We start from the raw sequence: 24892 nt of genomic DNA, 5'->3' as shown, positions 1-24892 counted from the left end.
GGGCCCCACTGAAAGACAAGGGTTCCTATGGGGCTTCTAAGCCGGTGGCCCCAACTACGGACAGGGGTCTTACCTTGTCATCCTTGAGCAGCGACTCCCAGAACAGGGCGAGAATGGGCCCTGGGATGGTGTGAGGACTCCTCCTGCAGAAGAAAGTGCTCGACACTGTCCTGCTGAATGCCCTGCCCCTATGTCCTTCTAAGGGAACCCGAGGCTAAGTGTGATCTGTTGTGGTCTTGGGTGCCTGATGGCCTCTTTAGCCTAAGAGCACCCCCTGGTGGACACTGCTCTTCCTCACCGCAGCCCTGGCCCTAGGCTTCCAGACTTGGACCCCGCTTAGGTGGCAATGTGATATTCAAAGGGCAAGTTGCAAGATGCAATCCAACCAGCCTGCCTCACTTCGTGGTCCTCGCCGCTTGCCCATTGCCACATCTCCTCGGCTGACAGCTGGGATGAAAGATCACGTGGGTACTGACTACCAGCCCCACTTCCACCTACCTAATAAAAAGACTTGACCAAGGGGCGCCTGGGTGGCTCAGTCAGTTAAGTGGTCTGCCTTTGGCTCAGGCTCAGGTCATGATCCCGTGGTCCTGGGATCGAGCCCCAGGTCAGGCAGCCCCACTTGGGCTCCCTGGTCAGTGGGGAGCCTGCTTCTCCCTCTCCCACCCCCCCTGCTCGTGCTCTCTCTCGCTGTCAAATAAATAAATAAAATCTTAAAAAAAAAAAAAGACTTGACCAAGATGTTTACAATCATTTAATGAATTTTCCAAACACACCTTCACTGTGCTACAGGTGAATTTCATGATGATGGAAGCTGATGAACCACCCACCCAAGCGACCACATGATATACTCACAGTTTCCAGACATCTGGTTATCAACCAGAAAGATTCATAGGGAACAGCACGATCACTCAGCCAGAGGCTCCTTAGGTTTTTACTTTCCTTCTTCCTCCTCCACTTCCTCCTCCCACTAAGGACCTTCTCCTGGGTATGGATGCTCAGGACGGGAGAAGGGGGCTAGGAGGGTCTCATTGTACCAGTGCAAAGAATGCTGGGAACTCCACACTCCAGATGCAGTAAGACACGGAGGCACAAGCCTGGGTGGGGCAGGCCTGCTCAATAAATAAATAATTCCCAGAAGCCACCCCAGGGTGCTAGTGGACCCAGGGATGCTGAGCTGGAGGAGCCAACCCCCACACCCCCCTGAGGCCTGGCCATGGCACGCTCACTACGTGTTGCACACCAGCACATCTGCAAAGGGTCCCAGGAGGATCTTGTTGAAGATGCAGCGGACCCACACCAAGTAGGTAGTGAAAGGCTTGATGTTCTCAGTGAAAGTATGGTTCTGCAGGGCCAGGATGTAAGGCACGTAGGTGTTCTCCCCCTGCTCCTGGAGCCACACCTCGTACTTCACCTCCCTCACCTTCAGGTACTTGAGGTTCCAGGGGATCTGCCAGGAGACAGTGAGGCGGGCCTCAGAGGCGCCCTGCACAGACGCCTGGCACCGCGCCTCCCGAACCTTGCCTGGGTAGAGGCCGACGGTCCACTTCTGCTTCCGTGGCCCTGGCCGGCCCTTTACCACTCGCCGTATGGTTTGGATGAGGGATGGGATGTCCACCTTGGTGTCCTGGTAGATCCGGAAGAGCCACTCAGGGTTCCGGCAACACAGATGCCGCGGGACCTCACGGCTCTGTAGGATACGGGCCTGCTCAGCCCGGTCTAGGTGAGTGATGCCCCCCTGGTCCCAGGGCCGCTCAGGATGCGTGACCGTGTTCTCTGGCATCATGTTGCGCCAGGCTACATACTGGAGGTCCATGCCAGGCAGCGTGGCCAGAGTCTTATAAGGGGTGTAGTGGTCCGGATTGACAGCATACGGGAAGAGCTCGACCACGGTGGCCCCGCGGGGCAGGAAGAGGGCAGTGACCAGCTGGGCCCCATGCATGCTGACCAGCATGGAGGCATTGCTGACCAGCCGCACGACATCGGCAAAGGCGTGGTCCTCCAGGGACACGGTCACTGTCTTCATCTGGAACTCCTGGGCCAGCGCCAGCAGCAGCTGTGCCTCATTCAGGATGAGTCTGTTCTGGGTGCGGCTGAAGACCAAAATGTACTCTTCGCTGGCAGGAGTCCCCGCGTGGCTCACGTTCAGCTTTTCCATCATGAACCGGGCAAACTGCCGGATCTCGTTGCCTGAGACGAGGATGTTAGCCTTGGGGCCCTGGGGCTGGACGAAGCCGTACTGGTACCAGGTGGTGATCTTGGAGAGGCCCACGAAAGCATGGGAGAAGCACAGCAGGCGGCCCAGCGTCTTCAGCTGCGCCCGCAGGAGCGGCTGCTTGGGACTGAGCAGCTTGTACAGGTCAAAGTGGGCGCCCTCGCTCCAGCCCTCCATGAAGAAGAGCCGGGCCTCGTGCGCCAGCCCAGGGAACTGCCGCAGGGTGTAGAAGAGAGGCAGCAGGTCATCGTGGAAGACGTGCATCAGGTTGTCGGGGTTGAAGCGGTTGGCGAGGAGCGCCACGTCGGGCACGAACACGGGCTTGGGCATGAAGCGCAGGGCGGCGGCCGGCAGCTCCACGAAGTTGAAGTACTGGGTGTTGTGGTCCTCCACGGTGGACAGGTCGAGCAGGGCCGGCTGGAAGCGCCGGGAGCCCAGGTTGGGCAGCATGACCGAGGCGTTGCCGTGGAAGAAGATGAATTCCTCGGCCTCGTTGGAGTAGCAGAGCCACTTAAAGCGGCAGACGCGGTCGGTGTGCGTGCGGCCCGTGCACACCATATGCGTGCCCCCCTCCATCAGGATCTGCAGGGCCTTCGGGTAGTCGATCCGCGGCGCGGGGGCGGGCTCCGGGGCCTGGCGACTGCCCGCCACCTCAGCCTCCAGAGACGCCGCATGCTCGCGCAGCCGCACGTGCTTCCACAGGACGGCCGCCAGCACCGACACCAGGAGCGCGTTGACCACCGCCGACAGGTGCATCCTAACGCCGCCGTGGGGCCCTAGTGAGAGCACAGCCCCTGGGCAGTGCCACAGGCCCGGCGGGCTCTACCCATCCCGGCGGGCACCCCGCGCGCCGGCAGGAGCCTGCAGGAGAGAAGGAAAAGGGAAAGGCGTTGGCTCCGTCTGCGCGTATTTGCGCCCTCCCTTCCCCACTGCTCCCATCGGGGTGGCATACATCCCTGCACCTTGACTGTGGGCGTGGCCACATCACTTGCTTTGGCCGGTGAAATGTTAGCAGGGAAAAGGAGCAGAGGCTTGGAAAAGAGCTTGCGTCTTGTGCGACCTTTGCCTTCTTCGTACCTAGGACAGTGCCACGAGGAGAATGTGTGCAGCCTAACTTCCCGGTCCCAGGAGGAGCCAGAGGTGTGTGGAGCGGAGCTGCTCCTGCCAAGCCCAGTCTAGCCCAGCTGAACCCTCGATTGGGAGTGACCCCCACACAGACATCTGGGCTCGTGAGTGCTCCTTATCGTATGTCACTGAAACCCTGTGGCTGTTTGGTATGAAGCGCCGCTACAGCAAAAGCTAACCCACGGAGGATCTGTGATGAGAGGCCACAGGGAAAATCCCCTCCAGGGGCCTGGCATTCCTAGTACTGCAAGGTAAGGACTCTTCCTTATGTGGGCACAGAGACCAGGCCATACACCAGGACCCCAGTGTCCCTTTCTTTGGACACATGGCACATGTGCCTGTGGGGTATTGGGGGGGGGTCGTCTGCTCTTGCTTAAAGCTCCTGTTTGGAAATCACGCCTGCTGGTTTTTGAGATTCCCATGAAAGGATGGGTGGATATTCACCCCCTCCCTGATCCAGTAAAAGAACTGTATCTGGATGTCACCACTGACATGTCACCTGGCTGGGCTGTGGGCGTGTGCTCCATTTTCCTGCACTAGCAGGAAGGGTAAAATCCTTGCTCTGAAGCCCAGGACTGCTCAGATTTGAAGGGTCTCACCCTTCGCCCTCATAGAGGCAGCCCGGGTAACCCCTGGTGCCTGGCCAGCACTGCACTGGGGAGGGACTGGAGCCGCCCCTTTATTCCCTCAAGGCTAGCTTTGGACTCTTGGGGTCTTGTAACTTCTCTCTCCCTGCAATCATAAAAATCAAAGCGCAATCCTGCCCAGAAAGAGACAGTGGCTTAAGCTAGATTCCCTCAGAAGCAGAATCAGAGACAAAGGTTTGAGCCAAAATAGTTTGAGAAATTATCCAAAGAAATCCCTGTAGGAGAGTGGGGAATTAAGAGGAAGGAGGAGTGAAGCCAATACAGGGCACATTAATGAGCAGGTCACTACCCTGAAGACGCCGGGCCATTTGCCTTCCGATTCCTCTCCAGCACTAGCTGAAGGCGATTCCTGGGGTCACCATCTCTTCCAGCTACCCTCATCTAAGGGTTGAGCATGCACACATTCATACAAACACACGTTATATTTTCCCACCAAAATTTCACGAAGAATTACCCTGACCAGCTATAATGTACTCCAGTGTTTCTTTTTCTAGTCCAATATTTTAAGTTTGTTCTAAAAAGGGGCATGTTCATCTTAATTTTACAACCTAACAGGGTTGGCAATTTGCTGTTTAAAAAAAAGGTCTAGGGGCACCTGGGTGGCTTAGTCAGTTAAGCATCTGACTCCTGATTTCAGCTCAGGTCATGACAGGTCGTGAGATCAAACCCCACATCGGGCTGCAAGGTGAGCATGGAGCCTGCTTAAGATTCTCCCTCTCCTTCTGCCCCTCCCAGCAGCCCCCCCCCCACATGCTCACTAGCTCTAAAATAAATAAATAAATAAAAATAAAAACTGGTCTAGACCACAGATTCTCAAACCTGGCTGGTTCTTGAAATCCCCAGAGGCACTTGCTAAAACCGTATATTCACAGGCACTAATCCTGGAGGTTCTGATTCAGTAGTAGGTCTGGAGTATGGCTCAGGCATCTGCATCTTTTGTTCCTCTGTTTCATTTTCCCGTCTTCTTGCAGATTATCTGAATTCCATTTTTATTTCTCTATAGTGTTTTTGAGTGTATTTCTTGGTGCAGATTTTCTAGTGTTTGCTTTAGGCACCATACAATGTATATGCAACTTAGCACAGTCTACTCTGGAGTAAGTACAGAGACCTTGTCTCCATCTGGGTTCTTTTACCCTCCTCCCTTATAATTATCTTCAATATTTCCTCTACATGCATTAAAATCCACGTCAGACAGCATTATAATTTTTGTTTCAACTGTCAGGTGCAATCTCCTCAAGAGGGAAAGGAGAGTCTATTATATTTACCCATATTTTTACTCTTCCTGTTCTTTCTTCATCCCTGATGTTCCAGGTTTTCTTCTGTTATTTCTCCAGAGAACTTCCTTTGGTCATCATTTTAGGGAAGTTTGCTGAGAACAAATTCTCCTGGTTTTCCTTCAGGCAAAGAAAATGTCTTGATTTCACCTTCTTTCCTACAGGATATTTTCACTGGGACAGATCTTTGGGGTGACAGTGCTCGCTCTCTCTCGGCACGCTAACGCTTAGGCAGGGCAGCCTCCTTCCGGCCGCCATGTTTCTGATGAGGAATCTGCTGTATGCGAAGCGCCATTCCCTTGGCCGTAGTACGTCCCTTCTCTCATGTGGCTCTGAAGAGTTGTTTCTTTGTCTACTTTTCAGAAGCCTGGTCATCAGGTGTCCTGGTGTGGGTTTCTCTGTGTTTACCCTGTGAGGGTTTCATTCACTCTTGAATCTGTAGATTTATACCTCTCACCAAATTTGGGAAATTTTCAGCCATTGTTTCTCTAAATACTTTTTCAGCCTCCAGGTCCACGAATGCTAAATTTTAAAAAAGTATTGTCCTATAGGTGTCTGAGGCTCTGTTCAATTTGTTTCCCAGTCTACTTTCTCTCTGCTGTTCAAATTGGATAATTTCTACTGTCTGTTTCCATGTTCACCGATTCTTTCTTCTGCCAGATCCATTCTTCTACTGGGGCCACCACTGATTTTTTTTTTTTTTTTTTGGTTACTACATTCTTCAGTTCTCAAATCTCCATTTAGTTCTTTATATCTTTTCTTTCTTTGCTGAGACTTATCCTGGAGCTTATATTAAGTCTTCCGTTTTAGCAGGTCTTTGCAAGAACCATGCTGGTGGGGGAAGGGAGAGCACCGACTCTTTATCGTTGGGTGGGAGGAAATCCACACTTCCTTGCTCGGCCTCCACCAACAGCACTCTGGCAGGGAGAGTGAGAGACGCGGCACAACCGCTGAGTAGGGGTGAAATCTAGGCTCCTCAGTTGGCCTCAACAGGGGTGCCTCATCATCACTGGGTGGGGGTCGAAGTCTAGGCTCCACTGACACCTCAAGGGGACCATGGTGGTAAGACAGGAGGGGACATCTTTTTACCTCTGGGTGGTAGTAAAAGTCCAGGCTTCTCATCCAGCCCCATGGTGGGGGGATGGGGGTGAGGTGCTGAAGGTGGGAGGTACCTGGTTGGTTACCACAAAGCAAGGATGGATGTCTAAGCTGTCCACTGAGCCTTTACTAAAACTGGAAGGGAAGGGAGAAGCAGTTTTCCCTGTTGTTTTATAAGAATAGGGTGTTAATGGTCAAAAAGGTTTTGCAAGACTGCTCTTCTTCCAGTCCTTTGATGAGAGAGAGCGTGCTTTCCCTGGGGCTTTTTCTGGTCTATGCTCACTGACATTTCTGGGTTGGCTTTTTTAGCACCCAGTCTAGGATACATAGGAGGCAAAAAGAAAACCCAAGGAACTCACCACTGTGTTGTTCCACATTCTTCTCTCCACCTTTCAGTCTTCTCATGTTTTATACCCAACGTCCTGTGTTGTTAGCTGTATTAGTGCATGGTGCATGGATAGGGATACACGTGTCCACTCCATTTTGACCAGAACCCAAAGTCTCATTGGTATCTGCTTTTTTACCAAGCTCCCAGGTGATTCTGGGGTACAGCCACGTTTGAGAAAAACCAAGAAGAGGCTCTTAACCAAAGAACCAGGCCATGAGTCCCAATAGCCCCTAAAGTCTTCCTTAACTCATTCCAGCATCATTCAAAATTATAACTCCAAAGTCTCATCACCATGGGATATGGTGAACTCGGGCTTCCTGGAACCTGGGGTACCTAGTGGTTTGCAGACCTGATCTTTGGGGGCTGCCAAGGCTGGTGGCAGGCCACAGGGACATGAGGCCAGGGTCTTGGGCCTCCATTTACCTCCAAACAAAACCAAGCACCTTCAATTTCTTATATTTAGGGGTACTATAGTGGGTCGAATAATGTCCCCCCCAAATTCATGTCTACCCAGAACCTCAGAATGTGATATTATTTGGAAAGAGGGTCTTTATGCATATAATTAGTTAAGGATCTTGAGATGAGATTGTAATGGATTAGGTTGGGCCCTAAATCTAATGAAAGTGTCCCTATAAGAGGCAGAAAAGGACAGAGAGGAACAGAAAAGGTGGCCACGTGAAGACAAAGACAAGAGACTTGAATGATGTAGCTATAAACCAAAGACCACTCAGAATTACCAGGAACCACCAAACACTAAGACGTAAGAAAGGATTTTTCTCCTAGAGTTTTCAGAGGGAGCATGGCCCTGTCAATGTCTTCATTTTAGACTTCTGGCCTCCAGAACTGTGCAAGCATAGATTTCTGGCATTTTAAGCCACCGTGTCCAGGGTTAAATCTGTTGCAGCAACCCTAGGAAACTCATAAAGTGCCATAAAACTTATTTAAAAAATGGGCTTCTTTGTTCTTGGCAGGGAATTTCACTATTAGTCAGGCTTAACAATCACGAAGCAAGTCGTCCTCATTTTAGAGAGGTGAAGAATTTGCCCCAAATCACCCAGCAAGTCTGTGACATGGCCAGGATTAAAAATGGAGGTGTCCTAATGTGTGGGTGAGTGCTGCCTCCTGAAGGCTGGGGAGAGCAGCAGGGCAGGGGCAGGCCTGGCCGGGCAGCTTCTGAGTTCAGGGTCTGGTGAACCGAAGATGGCTCTTCGCACAGCCCAGCCTCTCCACTTCTTCATCCCGCCACCTCCCTCTAGGGCCAGGCCAGGTGTGATGTGGATGAGCCCCTCTGGACCCCCTTGGGCACAGCTCTACTAGGGAGGGCAGACCCATTCCCTCCCCTGCAGCCTCCTCTGCCCAAAGAAACTCCTGTGGAGTTCTCCCCTTGCCACACCTTCTGCTAACCCTCCGCAGAGCAGGGAGAAAGGCAGTCCGCACGCCTTGGTCTTAGGGCACCAACTCCATCTTACTCCAGTAAGTCTGACGGACTGGTTAGCTCTTTTGGAGACACCTGATCACCAGTAGTTCTCACACCACACCCTAAACCAACCTGGCTCTAAGTTCCCACTACATTACTGGTGGTCGATGGCTCCCAGAAGAGGATGTGTTCTGTCTAGGGAAGTTTAAGGATAAGAAGCCAGAAGACTTGGGTTCAAACCCCAGTTCCATGACTTTACTGTGTGGCCTTTCTGAAGTCAGCTTCCCCAACAGCAAAGGTGAGGGTGCAGCCCCCACCTCCCAGGGTGGTGGTGAAGGTCAGATCATGTATTAGTTGTACCTCATGAATACTGATAGCCTACTGCTTCTGATGTACAAAAACAGCAATTTCACACAAGTAGGTTCAAACTAATGTGTCTAGCAGAGGGGCAAAGGAAAAAAATCGGGGCATCAGATGGTTAACAAAGGGCCACAGGGATGCACGATGAAGTCTGGCGTTTTGAAACCTTCTGGACACACTTGGCTGCCTTCGTGTGACTTGAAGCAAAAGCTGACCGGCGCTCAGGTGGGAACTGTCACTTTTCATTACAGTCATTTGAAACAAAGGATTTTAAATCTAAGCAGAGGATTCCTCCCAAAAATGGAGACCGAGACGAGCCATGCCGTCACCTGTTGGCACCTTGGGCTGGAGTCAGTCACCTGCTCTGCTCCTTGGGCTGCCAAGTCGAATGTATTAATACGTACCAGGGCAGACACTGTTTCCACCCAGGGTCCCCGCCCCCTCCCCCTGCTTAATAAAATCCCGGGTCTGGCCAGAGAGCCAGCCCTTCCCCCAGGAACCCACGAGGCGCAAACAAAGCCAGGATCTACCTCCCACCTCCAGAGAGCTGACCAGCGGACAGTGAGCTTCTGGAGCCAGTTACTGGCCCATTGGAGGATGCTACCAGAGTAGAACCAAGCAGAGCAAAGGGGAAGGAGTCACAGCCCATATTTGCACCCACCAGGGAGGAAAGAAGGACCTGCCTGCCATCTGCTGCCCAGTGGGAGAACGAAGCCAGGATGCCAAGGATGGCGGGATGGAGGAGAGATACAAAGGACCCTACTGACATCTTGGAGCCCTATACCTGGACTTCCTGCTGTGAACTTTCCGGATCATCGAAGCCAGCTTCGGCTGGGGTTTTGGTTTCTCCAAGCCAAGAAAAATTTAACTGAGGAGAACCTCTTCATAGGTTGTTGTGCAGGAAGCAGATGCACGGGAGTCTGGCCTCTGCCTTCTGCTTCTGAGCTGTGTTCTAACCTAGTGGACCTATTCGGCATCAGTTTCCCCATGACCCTTCTAACTCGGGTAAACAAAGCCCTCCGTGAAACTCTGGTATTAGCAATTAGAAAACAAGCATATTCATTGTGGGCCCAAGTGGAGCTACAACTTTCCACACAGGTCCCATGTGGTAGGGAATGTGGACTAAGGTAACTTGAGTGTCATAACAGGTGGTAGGTGGGGCTCCGGTGAGCCCTGCAGGCTTCCTCTGAGGAAGAAATGAGTCCTTCTGGTTTGGCCATTCCTTGGAGCTTTCAGAGGAACCAGAAATGTCATCTCCAGGGTAGAAAGAAAGGCGGTGTGGGGGCGGGGGGGGCATCCAAAGACGGAGGAGACCACACAGCCCAGTCTGGTTAGGTAGATGGTTGACACAGAGGAAAAGCAGAGAAGAGACTTAGAAAAATTAGCTAAGGACAGAATGTCAACGAGCTTGATGATAGGTCAAGAAATCTGAACTCTACCCTCTAGGCAATGGGGAGCTCCTGAAGGTCTTTGAGCAGAGTAGCCTGGAGATAGGGGAGAACAGAGGTAGAAAACCCAACGATAAGCTCCCAGCTTCAGTGTCTCTCCACTCATGCGGGAGTTAGAATGGGGTGCCTAGAGGGGAGGGAGCTCTGCATGAAGGGGTACAAGGATCATGTTCCTTACGGCAATTCAAGTCCCGAAGTCTGCAGATGACTTATTTGAAATATATTCCCATGTGAACTAAAAGCCGGTCCTTTAACAGAACTCCCACTTGCTCAGTCCCATTGGGCCTTCTTGGTCTGTAGGGAAGAAGATAAAGTCACAGCTCTCCTGAGAGCCCAGGAACCCCATGTCCTTCATGCAGGTCTTCAAGGCTTTTGCGGAACAAGAGCAGAGACCTTCTGGTCCAGCCCCAGAACAAGAGGAGACGCAGGCGGCTGCCTTCTTGGCTTGGTTTTGTCAGTGCTCCAGGCAGCCCTGTTAATCTCCAGGGGAAGGGCTTTGCAAGCCCAGAACCCTACAGCCAAGAAATGTGCTTAAACGTCAGTGTTTCCCTGTCTTTTCAAACCCAAGGGCCCACTGATAAAAAAAGAGAAACTCTTTCGTGCTCCATACTGACATGTAAAGTCCAGTACCCCCTTCCCCAAGCATTCTTCATTCGTAAGAGATTCTCTTCTTACAGGATCCACCCCCAAGACTGAAAGATTTCATCAACTTTTATCTTCTGAAGCTGGCATTTTTTATCTATATCTGCGTACATAAAATCATATTGCTGCATATACTTTTTCAAAAACATGTGCCCCCCACACCTCACCCCATGAAATTCTCCACCCAGCCCCACCGGCGAAGAACTACTTTGCTATCAGGTTGAATCACGGTAAACTGCTGACACTTGACCAGTTCTGACCAGTGTCCCGTGGTTCTGCCAAGGGCACCAACTATCTTTACCACCACTGTGGTACGGACAGCACAAGGCTGCTCAGAAGAGAGCACCTGCGTCCTCAGCGTGACATGACCATAGCTGCGGGTTCTGACATCTCTCTAGGAGGTGAGAGGAGGGAAAAAAAGACACAGAAAGAAGCCAGGGGGAGGGAGGGAGAGTTCATTCATCCTTAAGGTCAGGAGAGGCCAGAAGGGCAGGGTGTCTCACTGGGGAGCTGGGGAGGCTACCCTGGGGCCTCAGCTGAACCTGGGCCAGGGAACTGAAGAAGGACTCAGGCCCGCAAGACAGGAGGAATCTGAGAAGGAGGAACAGCTGTGGGGGTGGGGGGAGTGGGGGGGTGCACCCACATACATACAGCTCCTAGTTCTGACCCACAGGAGGGCCTGGGAGCAGGGACAGCACAGCTGGCACTCAGGTCTTGGTTCCTAATATCATCCCCTACTAAGGAACCAGGGCTCTGTGGAAAAATCAGTTTCCACGGCTCGGGCAGGGAAAGTACAAGGTGAGTTTGGAACATCTTGTACTACCAGAATGTCAGGAAGTTCTCAAAAAATGACGAGGACATAACAAGGCGGCGCAGGAGCTAACCTGAAGGAGCTCCTGGTGGCTAAACCTGGGGCAATGTAACAAAATTAAAAAGCAACAGTAATGGATTATAACCCATAGAATAAGTATACACAGCCCATGCATAAGCATGCAATATTGGTATGAATAAATAAGCAAGAAGGAACATATCTTTCTTACAGTAGAACTCCAATTAATAAATGTAGAAGCAATGATGGAAACAGAAAATCACCATTTGGCAAACATCAGTAATAATGGTCTCAGGCAAGATCCACAGCTAGATGCTAAAATTAGTGGGTGGAGGTATGATGAGAAATAGGATATTTGCATCATCTTGAACAATCTCCCTGTGAGATACTATTACAAAGGCAAAAATAGGAACTTTATGGTACAAAAGAAAAAGAAAAGAAAGAAAGGAAGGAAGAAACTTTACAATACAGAAGCCTGGCAGACAGCCCCTGAATCAACAAATCGACGTTAACATCACTGGTAATAATTTCCTGACACCATGTGCCCCTTGATACCCCTTGCTCTCAAATAAATAAAATCTGTTTAAAAAATTAGATAACCTTCTATTTCCATTATTGCTGACACTGAGAAGGGCACCTCATTCCTGTCATCTTCTTACCCAAAAAACAACCTCAATTTGTATGTCCGTATGAGGAAACGTGGTCTAGCTCCACTGTTAGCTCTGAATCTGGTGTATAGGTAAGTCAGTAGGGAAAACATTAAACCCAAATTGAAGGACATTCTACAAAATACCTGACCAGGACTCTTCAAGAGTTAAGGTCACAGAAGACCAGGAACGACTGAGAAACTGGCCCAGATGGAAGGAGTCTAAGGAGACACAACAACTGAACATCACGTGGGATCTTGGGCCAGGCAATGGACATTAGTGCACAATTGGCAGAATCTGAGGAAGTTCTGTGGTTTAGGTAATGGTTCTGTGTTAATTTCCTGGTTTTGATCATTGCACTGTGGTTATGTAAGATTTAACATCAGGGGAAGCTGAGTGAGCATTTTTGGTGACTTTTCTATAAGTCTAAAATTATTTCAAAATAAAAAGTCATAAAAAATTAGGTAAGTGGCGCCTGGGTGGCTCAGTTGGTTAAGTGTCTGCCTTCGGTTCAGGTCATGATCTCAGGGTCCTGGGATCGAGCCCCATGTGGGGCTCCCTGCTTAGTGGGGAGTTTGCTTCTCCCTCTCCCTCTGCTTCTCCCCCCCAACCCTGCTTGTACTCTCTCAGGCTCTCTCTCAAATAAATAAAATCTTTTTTTTTAAAGATTTTATTTCTTTATTTGAGAGAGGGAATGAGAGAGAGAGAACATGAGAGGGGGGAGGGTCAGAGGGAGAAGCAGACTCCCTGCTGAGCAGGGAGCCCGATGTGGGACTCGATCCCGGGACTCCAGAACCATGACCTGAGCCGAAGGCAGTTGCTTAACCAACTGAGCCACCCAGGCGCCCCTCAAATAAATAAAATCTTTAAAAAAAACTTAGGGCGCCTGGGTGGCTCAGTCGTTAAGCGTCTGCCTTCAGCTCAGGTCATGATCCCAGGGTCCTGGGATCGAGCCCCACATCAAGCTCCCTGCTTCGAGGGAAGCCTGCTTCTCCCTCTCCCACTCCCCCTGCCTGTGTTCCCTCTCTGTGTCTCTCTGTCAAATAAATAAATCAAATCTTTTAAAAAAATGAAAAAAAAAACTTAAGAAAGAAGAGAACATAAGTGGTTTTAGGTAAAATGACATGTACGTGGTTTGTTCTAAAATACTCCAGCAAAGGGGCTCCTGGCTGATGCAGTCAGTATAGCATGTGACTCCTGATCTCAGGATTGTGGGTTCAAGCCCCACGTTATGTTAGGCACGGAGCCTATTTTAAAATAAATGAATAAATAAAGTAATAAAATAAAATAAAGATACTTCAGCAAAAAAAGTATGGAGACAGATGGAACAAGACAGTAGCAAATAGATCACTGTCAAAGATGGTGATGGGGGCCTTTCTATGATCCTTTTTTGGGTCTGTTTAACGTTTTCCATAATAAAAAGTCAAAAAGTTAACAATAAAGAATCAAATAAATCCCTATTTACAAATGACAGAATTCGAGAGAGTGGCTGAGTAATAATATTTAGACAATATAAGATAAACAGCCCTCCCTGGAGAGATGAGAGGCAGACAGGCAGGGCAGGAGCTGCTGTGTGTTCTGCCCCCATGACAGACAGGAATGCTTCCAGCAGCAGCTAAAGCGAGGACAGACACACCCAGGGGACGTCAGAGAGCAAGACCTGCAGGGAAATGAGGAAAAGGGAGGAAAGACCAACCTCTAACCTGAGTGGGCACCTCTCGGTGAGCATTCTGTCATCTGCCCCTCTCCCAGGCCTCCCTGTGGGGGAATGCGAGCTTGGCAGCAGGTAGGTGAGGGTGTGGGGTGGGGCCACAGAAGGAAGGAGGCTGGGCCCCTCCTCTGGACCTGAGGGACTGCGTGTGCAGTGGACAATCCCAGGCAAGCCCTAAGCTCGGGGCCCTGAGGCCAAGCCTATGGGAACCAGGAGACATGGGGCTGGGGCATTGTGGGGCAACTAGGCAACCAGGCAGGGGCCAGCCTTTGAGCCTGGGGGCGGGGGGCGGGGGAAGCACTGTTTCTAGTTAGATGCTAAGTTACCACCCCCTCCCCAGGCCAGCCAGAAGGATGTTGACAGAAGACAGGACAAATACAGACTGGCGCACAGGGCCCTTCAGGCTCTCAAGTTGCCTTCCGAGGGGGAAAATGGCAAGAGAGGTTTGCTGGGGGTGGGCAGAACATTCCACTAGAAATCGTGTGGTGATTAAAGCATGGGGCCCAGAGGAGGGATTGCCTGGGTTTCTAACTGTACCATGTACAAGCCAGGCAGCCTGCACCAACATCTGATGGGAACAGGTGCATAATTACCCCCCTCCCATGGAAGGGTTGAATCACTAATATAACACTGCATGTTCACTATACTGGAATTTGAAATATAAGTGAGTGAATGAATGAATGAATGAATGAACAAACGAATACCCCACTCCCATCTTCCCCAGGTCGGAGAGTTCTGAGGCATATTCTACACTCCAGAGTTCCCTAACGGATGAGGTGTTGCCCGCAGTGGTCACTGGCCTGATGCATTCCCCCTCCTTTCCCTTCCTTGTTTCAGTTCTTCATTCCCTTATTCATGTTTATTGGGATGGAGTTCAAAATCATCTACTTCTACTTGAACCTTTGTCTCAGGATCTACTTCTGGGAGAACACTAACTAACATAGTTATTTCTGTATTTTGCCACTGTGGAGACAGATGAAAAGCCACCTTGCATTTTCACCTGCCGTGAAGTAGCCAAAGTGCAGTAGGAAAAAGCCAACAGGTAGTTGGGCAACCGGTGGTTATTATAAAGTCCTTTCAGTCTGCCTCCCGTACTCCCCCTTCCCCGGGCCCCCCAAATGCACTGCAGCAGCAGCTGCATAAGCCAGTAGAACTCAAGGATCAGGCAAAATGCTCAGAAGAATTTTCAGAAGATACGGCTGGAGGCAAAGAGCTCATTTAATCAGACCCCTAGCACTAAAGAAGATAAAAGAGCCCTTTCTCCGTCACCGTTCCAAATGTTTCTGGATAATAAACTCTAGGAGGAAGTTCAAAATGGTGAAGAATAATTGGGCCAAGTTGCTTACTGGACAATGGACCCCATGATGTCCCCTTTCTCCAGGCCAATTTTCAGTGCTCCTGGAGAGGCCACCAGTCTCGGTGACAGCCGGGCAGTGGTAGGGAGATGGGGGCGGTGAGGGAGAAGTCAGGTCGCCATCCTTGGCCTGGGAGACCAGAAGAGACACTCAGCCAAGCTTCTGACTTCTGCAGGACTGCGGCCCACCTGGCTGGCAGGACAGCTGTGTCCAGTCCTGAGGTCTGACCCACTGTTCAGTGCCACTCCATGCACCAAGAGCCTCTTCGGAATGACAGCAATCGAGGAATGAGGACTCGTCCAGACTGAAGGCCTCCATACCCCTCCCTGTCACCTGGCTCTGCTGAAACAGGCGGAGGGGCCAGAATCCCAGAGGTACCTTACTCTCAGTGATGGGGAGTTCCCTCCCACTCCTAGGCAGTCCATCCTCCTGTGTACTTACTCTCCTGAGACCTCAAGAGCTCAAAAACAGAGCTGGAATTTGCCCATCCTTCATCTGCTGTCTCTAATCCTCTCTCTCTGGATGACGCAGCTTCTGAGCAGTGGGGTGGCCTCCACCCTTGTCTGCAGGTAGATGTAGAAAGCACCACATGCGTACTGAGTTCCTGCTCTGTCCCCGTGCTGTGCTGGGTCGCTCACATGCATGCACGACCCCACGTACTCTTTCCTCACCAGCACTCAGCACGGATGCTTCACCTTGTCCCCATTGTTCCTCTCCAGAAAGACTCTCAGAGGCTGGGCCACATGTCCACAGGCCAGGAGTTGACCCCACACATTTCCACCTGGGCTGCCTCTCAAAGATGAGGGCTTGTCATAAGACTCCTTGGACAAGGGAGAGGTGGTGGCCCTCGAGGCAGAGGCCACCCAGGACAGTATCTTTTGTCTCCTCCCAGTGCCCCCCCCCCCCGCACCGAAAACCTTCCTGTCTCTCTAGGATCTGTGGGTGGGCATGAAGGTCCGGTGCTCAGTGAGAAGCCAAGGAAACCACCACTCCCTCTGGGAAGAGCCTCCAATGGGATGGGATCTGGAGAGGACAGAGGGTGTCTGACATGGGCTGTTCCACGCAGAGAACAAGAAGAGTCAGATAAACCCTTTTCCTGCTGGGGCAAGGATAGGACAGATGTCCTAACGGAGGCCTCCAGCCTGGCCCCGGCTCCAAGCCTGCCTTGCCTTCAGGGGTTCCCACGGCCTCTACGTAGGGCATCCCATTTGGTGCTCACCTCAACCCCATGAAGCACCATTATTCCCAATTCTCCTGTGAGGAACCCGAGGTCAATGAGGTTCAAGGACTTGCCCAAGGACATGCAAGTGTGAAGTCTAGATATCAACCCAGTGTTCTCTGACTCTGAAGACTGCTCAAAACCATCAAGACACAGAAGATCTGGTTTTAATTAAAGTGGAACAAGGGGTGAAGAAGAAAAGGAAACACTCCAGGCATTCAAAGGACTCCAATCAGGGAAGAGCAAGTCCAACCTCGGGCCCACGGATCCCACCTCGCTCAGAGGCCGCAACCCCCCCACCCCCCTCCAGGGCTGGTGGAGTCGGTAGCTAAAGGACTCCATCCGAGAGCACTCGCCTTCTCTGTTCTGCCTCCCTGGGGGTGCTGCTTCTCCCCTTAGGCAGCCTCCCCTCATGGTCAGGACATGGCCATCAGCCTCAAATGGAGCAACACGCTTCCCTGATTTGTATCTAGTGACAGGCAGAAAGTTCACCTGATACGGTTAATTCCCACCCAACCCCGTCCTGGACCAGTGACGAGGAGCAGAGGTAGCACTGCTGGGGAGCTGAGAGCCATGGGTTTCTGCGGCAGGGAGGAGGGCCTTGCAGGAGGGGAGAAGGGAGTGGATGCTGGTGGGTGAGAACGATGTTGGATGTTGCAACTCCTGAAGGACACGGGCTTCACAGGGGACCCAACAACCTCGGGCCTTGTTTGCTTGTTTTTCCTTTAGAAAGCAGAGGAAACAAAACTTGGAAAAACTGCCTCTGCCCACGACCCCTCTCACTCCTGCCCTAAGTGGACACAATGAGGTTTCTCCGTCACCTCGGGATCACCAGCCAGACACCCCGTGGTATACCTCCTGTCCCAACACACTACTGAGGGTATGGCCTGCACTTGAAACTGATCCCCAGATGACTGCCAACTATCAAATATAAACCCACTCTGACCTCCAGACATATAATCAAGACCACGCAAAACCAAAATCCATTGCCCACGCAAAATGGGCACATCTCATTTTTTTTTACTTTGCAGAATTTAGACAGTAACCCAACTTTAGCAAATTTCTCTTTCAACTTATCTTCCTAGAAGAAGAGACAGGTTGTTCTTCTGCCCCAGATTCTCCTAAGTCCTGTCGGCTGACTGAGGGGATACACCTTTTCCACACAAGGCACAAGGCTGCCGGAAAAGGGAGGGCAGAGGCCCCACTGCTTCCTCCAGTGAAGTCCTGTCACGGAGGCAGATGAAGAGCCATCCTGGCTGGGGGGAAAGGAGACAAACCAAAGGCTGACCCAAACCTTGATTCTACTCCTCAACAGAAATGACCCCAGTGGCAACTTCTCCGCTTGTGGGGCCGGAGGCTGATTATAAACCTGTGTTCTTTGGGAATAAATTTGTTACATGGAAAAGGCAGTCCCTATTGGACTTTGAAGGTTCGGCATCAACAGCTTGGATCACGCTGTTTTCAGCACACCTACTCCCTGGCACGAAGGTCTATAAGACAAGACCAGACCACCCATGTCTCAAATTACCTGTCAGTCACTTTGCCCCAGACGAAGCCTGGTCTGGTGCAGCGGGCCCTCCAGCAGAGTTAAGGAGCCAGAGAAGGCAGGGGAGGATGCGCATGCTCACATCGAACACGGCTTTGAGGCTGCGACACACGGACAGGGTACTTGCCCTGAGCTCCCACCTTCCAGCAAAGAGGCAAGCTCTGACTAGATCCCCAAAGGAAACCCCTCCTGAAAACATCTGCTGAGGCCTGGATACCTGGCCCATGGTGGAAAGCTGTGCCCTTGAGTCATTCATGACGAAGGTTCTTAAGATTCCTTCCTTCATTCTCTTAAAAATAGGCTTGGGTGAGACATGGACAGGCATGACATGGAACTTATTTAATGACTGCTGAGTGAAGCAGTTTTAGGGGGCAAACTGGCAGCACCCTTCTACCTGCCTCAGTTTCTAAAGGGCTTTTTGTAGCCTTTTTTTTTTTTTAAATCTCTTGTTTATTTCATGTTTTCCCTTTCTTTTGAAAACAACCTGACACAGGGCCTTCCTGATAATGGCAATAATAGTGGTAATAGTGGCGATTCGGCAGACCAGAGGCTCTAGCCTCTCCCTGATGCTTGGCTTGTGGCCGAGTACCCAGTGTCCAGCCTGGAAGGCTCTTGGCATTAAGACCGTACCAACGGTAGTCTACCAGTGGCAGAGTGAAAGGTCTGATTCTCTGAGAAGAGGCCGGGCCCTGTGTAGGCAGCAGTGAGGCCAGGGGAAGCCGGACAAAAATGGAAGAATCAATCGCTGTCCTGGCTAGCTCAGGCAAAGAGGATGCTGGCCTCTGGGCAGGGGGTGGAGGTTAACACCACCACCAGCTTACTTTATTGAGCACCTGCTGTGTGCCAGGCACCATCCTAACTAAGCCCCTTTCCCCGCCCCTTTTCCCCGTAAGCCGCACAAAAGCCCTCCAATGTAGGTACTAGGATTAGCTCCGTTTTCTTTTAATATGAAAAAACCCACAGTTTAGTGAGATTAAGAAGCTTGCTCTAGGCCTTACAGCTCAAGCGGAGGCCCCAGGATACAAACCCATGTCTGACTCCGGGGGTCTTATTCACGGTGCTTCAGACTCGGCAGCACAGTCAGTGACAGAGAAGAAGGGCAGACATCAGAGCAAGGAGTTTTTATCACTCAAGGGCAGAGCAGGTTCGGATGGCTGCGGAAACGCAGACCCACAGGTCCTCCCCTGTAACTTAGCAACGCATGGCTTCCCTTGTGTAATTACTCCCCACCGGGCCAGGCAGAGACACCCAGTGGCGGCAGGCCGCTCAAGGGAGCTGTGACCATTCTCTTGCCCCAAGGAAAGTCTGGGTAGCACAGGGGGGTGATAATTATCCCCCCTGCCCTGCTGCTGTGCTGGGAGGGTTAACACACCAATTTAAAATGACAAAACCATCTATTTTTAGAGCTAAAAGAGCCCTTAGAAATGATCTGCTCCAACTCTCTACTTTATAAAAGAGGTCGAGAGGGGCTGCCTGAGCTCTCAAGGGCAGCCAAGATTAAAACAGCAGGTGTTCTCAGTCCAGAGTGCCTTCTCCTCACACTCATGGCTCCCCGGTGGCCCTCCTCCCAAAGGCAGAGATCAGGCCCAGACAAGAACTCTTCCCAGCCCCTAAACAAGCTCACTTCTTCTCATAATCAAGCTCTCTAGGCCTCATGGGGATGGCACCCTTCCCTGGCCCTGTGGTCGAGGGGCCAGAGGGCTGCCTCTTCCTAACACCTCATCCCCCAGGCTCACCCAATGGATGCTGCCTCCAGCATCATCCAGCCTCAGGCATGGAGAGGAAGCACAAGCAGCCAGACTGTAAGGTCCCGCTTTGAAGACCCCCTGCTGCAATGCTGGAGGCTGTCCGCCCCCCCCCCCCCCCCCCCCCCCCCCCGCCCCCCCCCCCGGCCGTAGAAGTAAATAGAAGTGGTTTTGGAGCTGAAATGCCAGAAATGAGCTTCTGTCCTGTCACTTAGCAGTTGCATGACCCTAGACCAATTCTTTTTTTTTTTTTTTGACAGACAAAAAGTTGCACATAATTAAGTGTAAAACTTGATGTTCAGAGACAGGTATACACCTGTGAAACTATCACCATAATCTATGCCATAAACCTATTCATCACCTCCAAAAGTTTCCTCCCGCCCTCTTATTTTTTGTGATAAAAATATTTAACATAAGATCTACCATCTTAATAAATTTTAAAGTATATAGTACAGTCATGTTAACGACAGGCACTAAGTCTCTGGGACCTAGTCATCTTGTATACCTGAAACTTTATACCCTTTGACTAATGCCTCCCCGCTCCCCCTCATCCCAATCCCTGGCAACCACCATTCCACCCTCTGCTTCTATGAGTCTAGTATCTGTCCTTCTGTGTCTGCCTGGGCTAATTCTTAACCGCTGCAAGCCTCCATTTCCTGGTCTGAAAAACTAACACAATTATACCTACTTCACAGGCAAAACAATGCCTGACGATTATTCTTATAGTATTATTATTATCATAATAATGCTCTACCGCCCATTCAGTGGCCCTTACTCTATACCAGAAAAAGTGCTAAATGCTTTAGATGAACAACCTCATTCATTCCCTCCTACAATCTAAAATAGGTGCTATCAATTTCATCCCACATTTGAAGAAGTATGCTCAGAGTTGTTAAGTGAATTGCCCAATGTCACACAGCTATGAAGTGGTGCGGCTGGGATTCAAACCCAAGTCCAACTCCAAAGCCTATGCTGACATCTGTGGGCTACGCCTTTCACGTTCATTATTTTATCCAATTAAAAAAAACCTGTCAGGCGTTAGGCAGGTCCTGGGGGAGAGTATCCACTGACAACCAAACTGAGAGTGCCGCACACCCTTGGGGAATGGAACATTTGGTAATTTAATTTTCCAGTTAGCTCCGTATTCACCAGAAGCCTTTGTTTATTGCTCAATATTCTCTAAAGCCTGGCTCAGAGCAAGAACTTACCAACCAGAAGGACAGCTGGAGAACTGTTGCAGCTGCTCTGTCACTGACAAATCAAGGCCACCAGGATGCTCATGTGGCCACAGTGCCGTTCTGGGGGAACTCAGTCACCAGCACCCCAACCTCCCCTTTGCTGAGGATCTCCACTCTCTACTGCTCCTCCCCCTCCTGGGGCCCAAGGCTCAGGAACAGATGTGCTGGCCATCCCTGGGGAAAACGGGACCTGTATTCTTTTCTGGCTCTGTCACTAACTGGGACTCGGATTCCTCATCTGTGATGTGAAAGGATGAACTGGAAGATCTCCAAGATCCGTGAGAGCCTGAGAGAGCAGCTAGTTCCAGTACAGAGATGGGCCTGGGTTCCAATCTCACCTCTAACATTTTCTATCTTAGCAACCCCAAGTGCTAACATCTGCTGCACATCCACTGTGTACCAACAACGGACTGAGGACTTGCACAGCATTATCTCATGTAATTTTCACAGCAAGCCTGTGATGAAGGTACTTTTATCCCCAGTTGGCAGAGGAAGAAACAGAGGCTCAGAGAGGCTAAGTGACTAGCTCAAGGGCACACAGCTAGTAAACGAGAGCCGGGATTTGAATGCCCAGCACATGTAACAGTAACATTTGATGAATGAACTCTGTTCTGTCTGTGCTCCTGGCCATTAAGTCCTATCAAAGCTCACCCCATAACCTTTCCTGTGCTGGGCCTTGCTTCCCCCAAGAGTAGGCTCTGAGAGTTGTTTCGTTATAAAGGAAGCAGACCCTAGCCGCCCGCCACCAGGTGCAGGGCTCTGGCCTGAGAACCCTAGATCTTAGCAGAGGATTCTCATCAGTGACCAGGAGACGGGGTCTACACACATGGAAGGGGTCAGGAGTCCAGTGGGTCCCTGCAGAGGCTATCCTGGCACTGTCAAGCACGTCGTGGCAGGCTCTTACCACCGCGCACACAGTAGATATCCTATCGAGCCCCAAAGAGCCCAGGGATCAGCTGCAGGCCTGCCCAGGTACTGCCTTGCAAAGGAGCTCGGGAGGCCCAGGCCCCTCCGCTCACCTCGCTGGCTCCCCGCCAAACGTGCTAATCGTCTCCCAAGCAAAAGGGCGTGAGGACCCGCTGCCAGTGCCAGCCAAGAGCTAAGGGATTCAACGGGGGCGCCTGGGGCGCGCCGCCCGGGCTCCGCGGCACCGGGACCCTGAGGGCCCACCTCTCCTCACCGCCGCCCCCATCCCGCGCCTCCGTCAGTCCGCATCACCGGTCGCTTCTTGGTTCTGCAAACTTCCCTGGGCTCCTCTTCACCCCAGGGCCCGGCGCTCCCGTTGCTCCCTCCTGGGGGAGGTCCGGGGCCGATCCCTCAACTCCACGCCCAGCGGTGTCGCGGAGTCCTCGCCAGCCCCGAACGCGCGCGTCTCACCTGCAGCCCGCAGGCCGGGCTCCGCGGGGCTGGAGCGTCCAGATGGGCCCTCCGCGGAGCCGGCTTTGGCCAAAACAGCCGCCGCTGCCGCCTCCCGCGCCCGCTACAAGACCGGGAGGTCCAGGCATGGAGGGCAGATGCCGCGGCGCCGTCGTCCGCCGCCGCCGGGCTCGCGGGTGCCCGCCGTGCGCCTGCCCGGCTGGCGAGCCCGGAGCGGTAGCCTTTCCACGAGCGCACGCTCGCGGACTCAACTGCCCCAACCCTAGGCCAGAACCACCCCCTTGGCTAGCGGGATTCTGGGAATTGTAGTTTGCCTCCGAGAACAGCCCACCCCCTTCAACCCGCGGAATCCTGGAAGTTGTAGTTTCTTCCCGAGAGAGGGACAGTTTTTTTTTAATTTTTATTGTTATGTTAATCACCATATATTACATAATTTGTTTTGGTGTACTGTTCCATGATTCATTGTTTGTTCATAACACCCAGTGCTCCATGCAGAATGTGCCCTCCTCAATACCCATCACCAGGCTAACCCATCCCCCGACCCTCCTCCCCTCCAGAAACCTCAGTTTGTTTTTCAGAGTCCATCATCGAGAGGGACAGTTTTACTTGGTGTTAGATTTTTACAATTATGGGAGTCCTGATAATAAATATAAATTCAAGTCAAATCAACAATCAGATGTCATTTATAAAATCAAAGTAATTCATACATCACATGTTTTTAAAAATATCTATTACTACAGATACAAATAAATACAAAAGCCCTATCTAGTTCCCCATCCCATCCCATCCCATTTGGACCCTCTTAAAAGGGCAAACATTCCCAACTCTTATGGCTGCTACATCTGGAATTTACTGCCCAGTCTCAAAATATACATATGCCCCTATTTCTTGATTTATGAATTTTAGACCTCTTGGCTTTTTACTAGGATAGATGAGAATTTAACTTATTTAAATATATGCACCAACCATGACTACCAGCACCCTCCTTGAGTTATGAGACATTTCTTTTTTTCTTTCTCCAAATTTTTATTTAAATTCCAGTTAATTAACATACAGTGTAATATTAGTTTCAGGTGTAGAATTTAGTGATTCATCACTTACATACAATACCCAGTGCTCATCACAAGTGTCCTCCTTGATACCCATCACCTATTTAACCCATCTCCCCACCCACACCCCTCCAGTACCCCTCAGTTTATTCTTTACAGTTAAGAGTCTGTTTCTTGGTTTGCCTCTCTTTTTTCCTCCATGTTCATCTGTTTTTTCCCTTAAATTCCACATATGAGTGAAAAAATTTGGTATTTGTGTTTCTTTGACTGACTTATTTCGCTTAGTGTAATACTTTCTAGTTCCATCCACATCACTGCAGATGGCAAGATTTCATTCTTTGTTATGGCTGAGAAACATTCCAGTGTGTGTGTGTGTGTGTGTGTATATACACACACACACACACACACACATATATATATATCTCACATGGTTTTTTTTGTTTTGTTTTGTTTTTTTTAAGATTTTATTTATTTATTCATGAGAGACAGAGAGAGAGAGAGAGAGAGGCAGAGGGAGAAGCAAGCTCCCAAGGAGCAGGGAGCCCGATGCGGGACTCGATCCCAGGACCCTGGGATCATGACCTGAGCCGAAAGCAGACGCTTAACCATCTGAGCCACCCAGGCACCCCTCACATGTTTTTTATCCATTCATCAGTTGATGGACATTTGAGCTCTTTCCATAATTTGGCTATTGTTGATAATGTTGCTATAAATAAACATTGGTGTGTATGCATCCCTTCGAATCAGTATTTTTTTATCCTTTGGGTAAATACCTAGTGGTGCATTTGCTGGATCCTAGGGTAGTTCCATTTTTAACTTTTTGAGGAAACTCCACACTGTTTTCCAGAGTGGCTGCACCAGTTTGCATTCCCACCAACAGTGTAAGAGGGTTCCCCTTTCTCCTCATCCTTGCCAACACCTGTTGTTTTCTGTGTTGTTAATTTTAGCCATTCTGACTAGTGTTAGGCGATATCTCATCGTAGTGTTGATTTTTATTTCCCTGATGATGAGTGATGTTGAGCATCTTTTCATGTGCCTTTTAGCCATCTGTATGTCTCCCTAAGAAAAATGTCTAGTCATGTCTTGTGTCCATTTTCTTAACTGGATTATTTGGTTTTTGGGTGTTGAGTTTTATAACTTCTTTACATATTTTGGATACTAACCCTTTATCAGATATGTCATTTACAACTAACTTCTCCCATTCTATAGGTTGCCTTTTAGTTTTCTTGTTTCTTTTGCTATGCAGAAGCTTTTTATTTTTATAAAATCCCAATAGTTTATTTTTGCCTTTGTTTCCCTTGCCTCAGGAGACATATCTAGAAAGAAATTGCTATGGCTGATGTCAAAAAGGTTACTGCTTGTGTTCTCCTCTAGGATTTTGATGGCTTCCTGTCTGACATTTAGGTCTTTCATCCATTTTGAATTTATTTTTGTGCATGGTGTAAGAAAGTGGTCCAGTTTCATTCTTTTGCATGTTGCTGTCCAGTTTTCCCAACACCATTTGTTGAAAAGACTGTCTTTTTTCCATTGGGTAGTCTTTCCTGCTTAGTTGAAGATTAGTT

The 24892-nt window shown here is 50.4% G+C and overlaps 1 protein-coding gene across 1 annotated transcript; it reads right to left on the bottom strand.

The window, feature by feature from the left end:
• Positions 1-739: 739 nt before the first annotated feature.
• On the bottom strand, positions 740-22522 carry POMGNT2 (protein O-linked mannose N-acetylglucosaminyltransferase 2 (beta 1,4-)). Its single transcript, XM_025870682.2, has 2 exons — positions 22282-22522; positions 740-3076 (listed from the first exon to the last, which is right to left on the bottom strand). The coding sequence occupies exon 2, from the start codon at positions 2969-2971 to the stop codon at positions 1229-1231; it is 1743 nt and encodes a 580-aa protein (XP_025726467.1). The 5' UTR covers positions 2972-3076; positions 22282-22522; the 3' UTR covers positions 740-1228.
• Positions 22523-24892: the final 2370 nt, after the last annotated feature.

The sequence above is a fragment of the Callorhinus ursinus genome, unplaced genomic scaffold (assembly GCF_003265705.2).
Source record: "Callorhinus ursinus isolate GAN/ISIS: 27379988/994484 unplaced genomic scaffold, GSC_fseal_2.0 scaffold1, whole genome shotgun sequence".
Lineage (NCBI taxonomy): Eukaryota > Metazoa > Chordata > Mammalia > Carnivora > Otariidae > Callorhinus > Callorhinus ursinus.
Note: the sequence above shows the minus strand (reverse complement) of the source record. Positions and strands in the feature narration are given on the sequence as shown.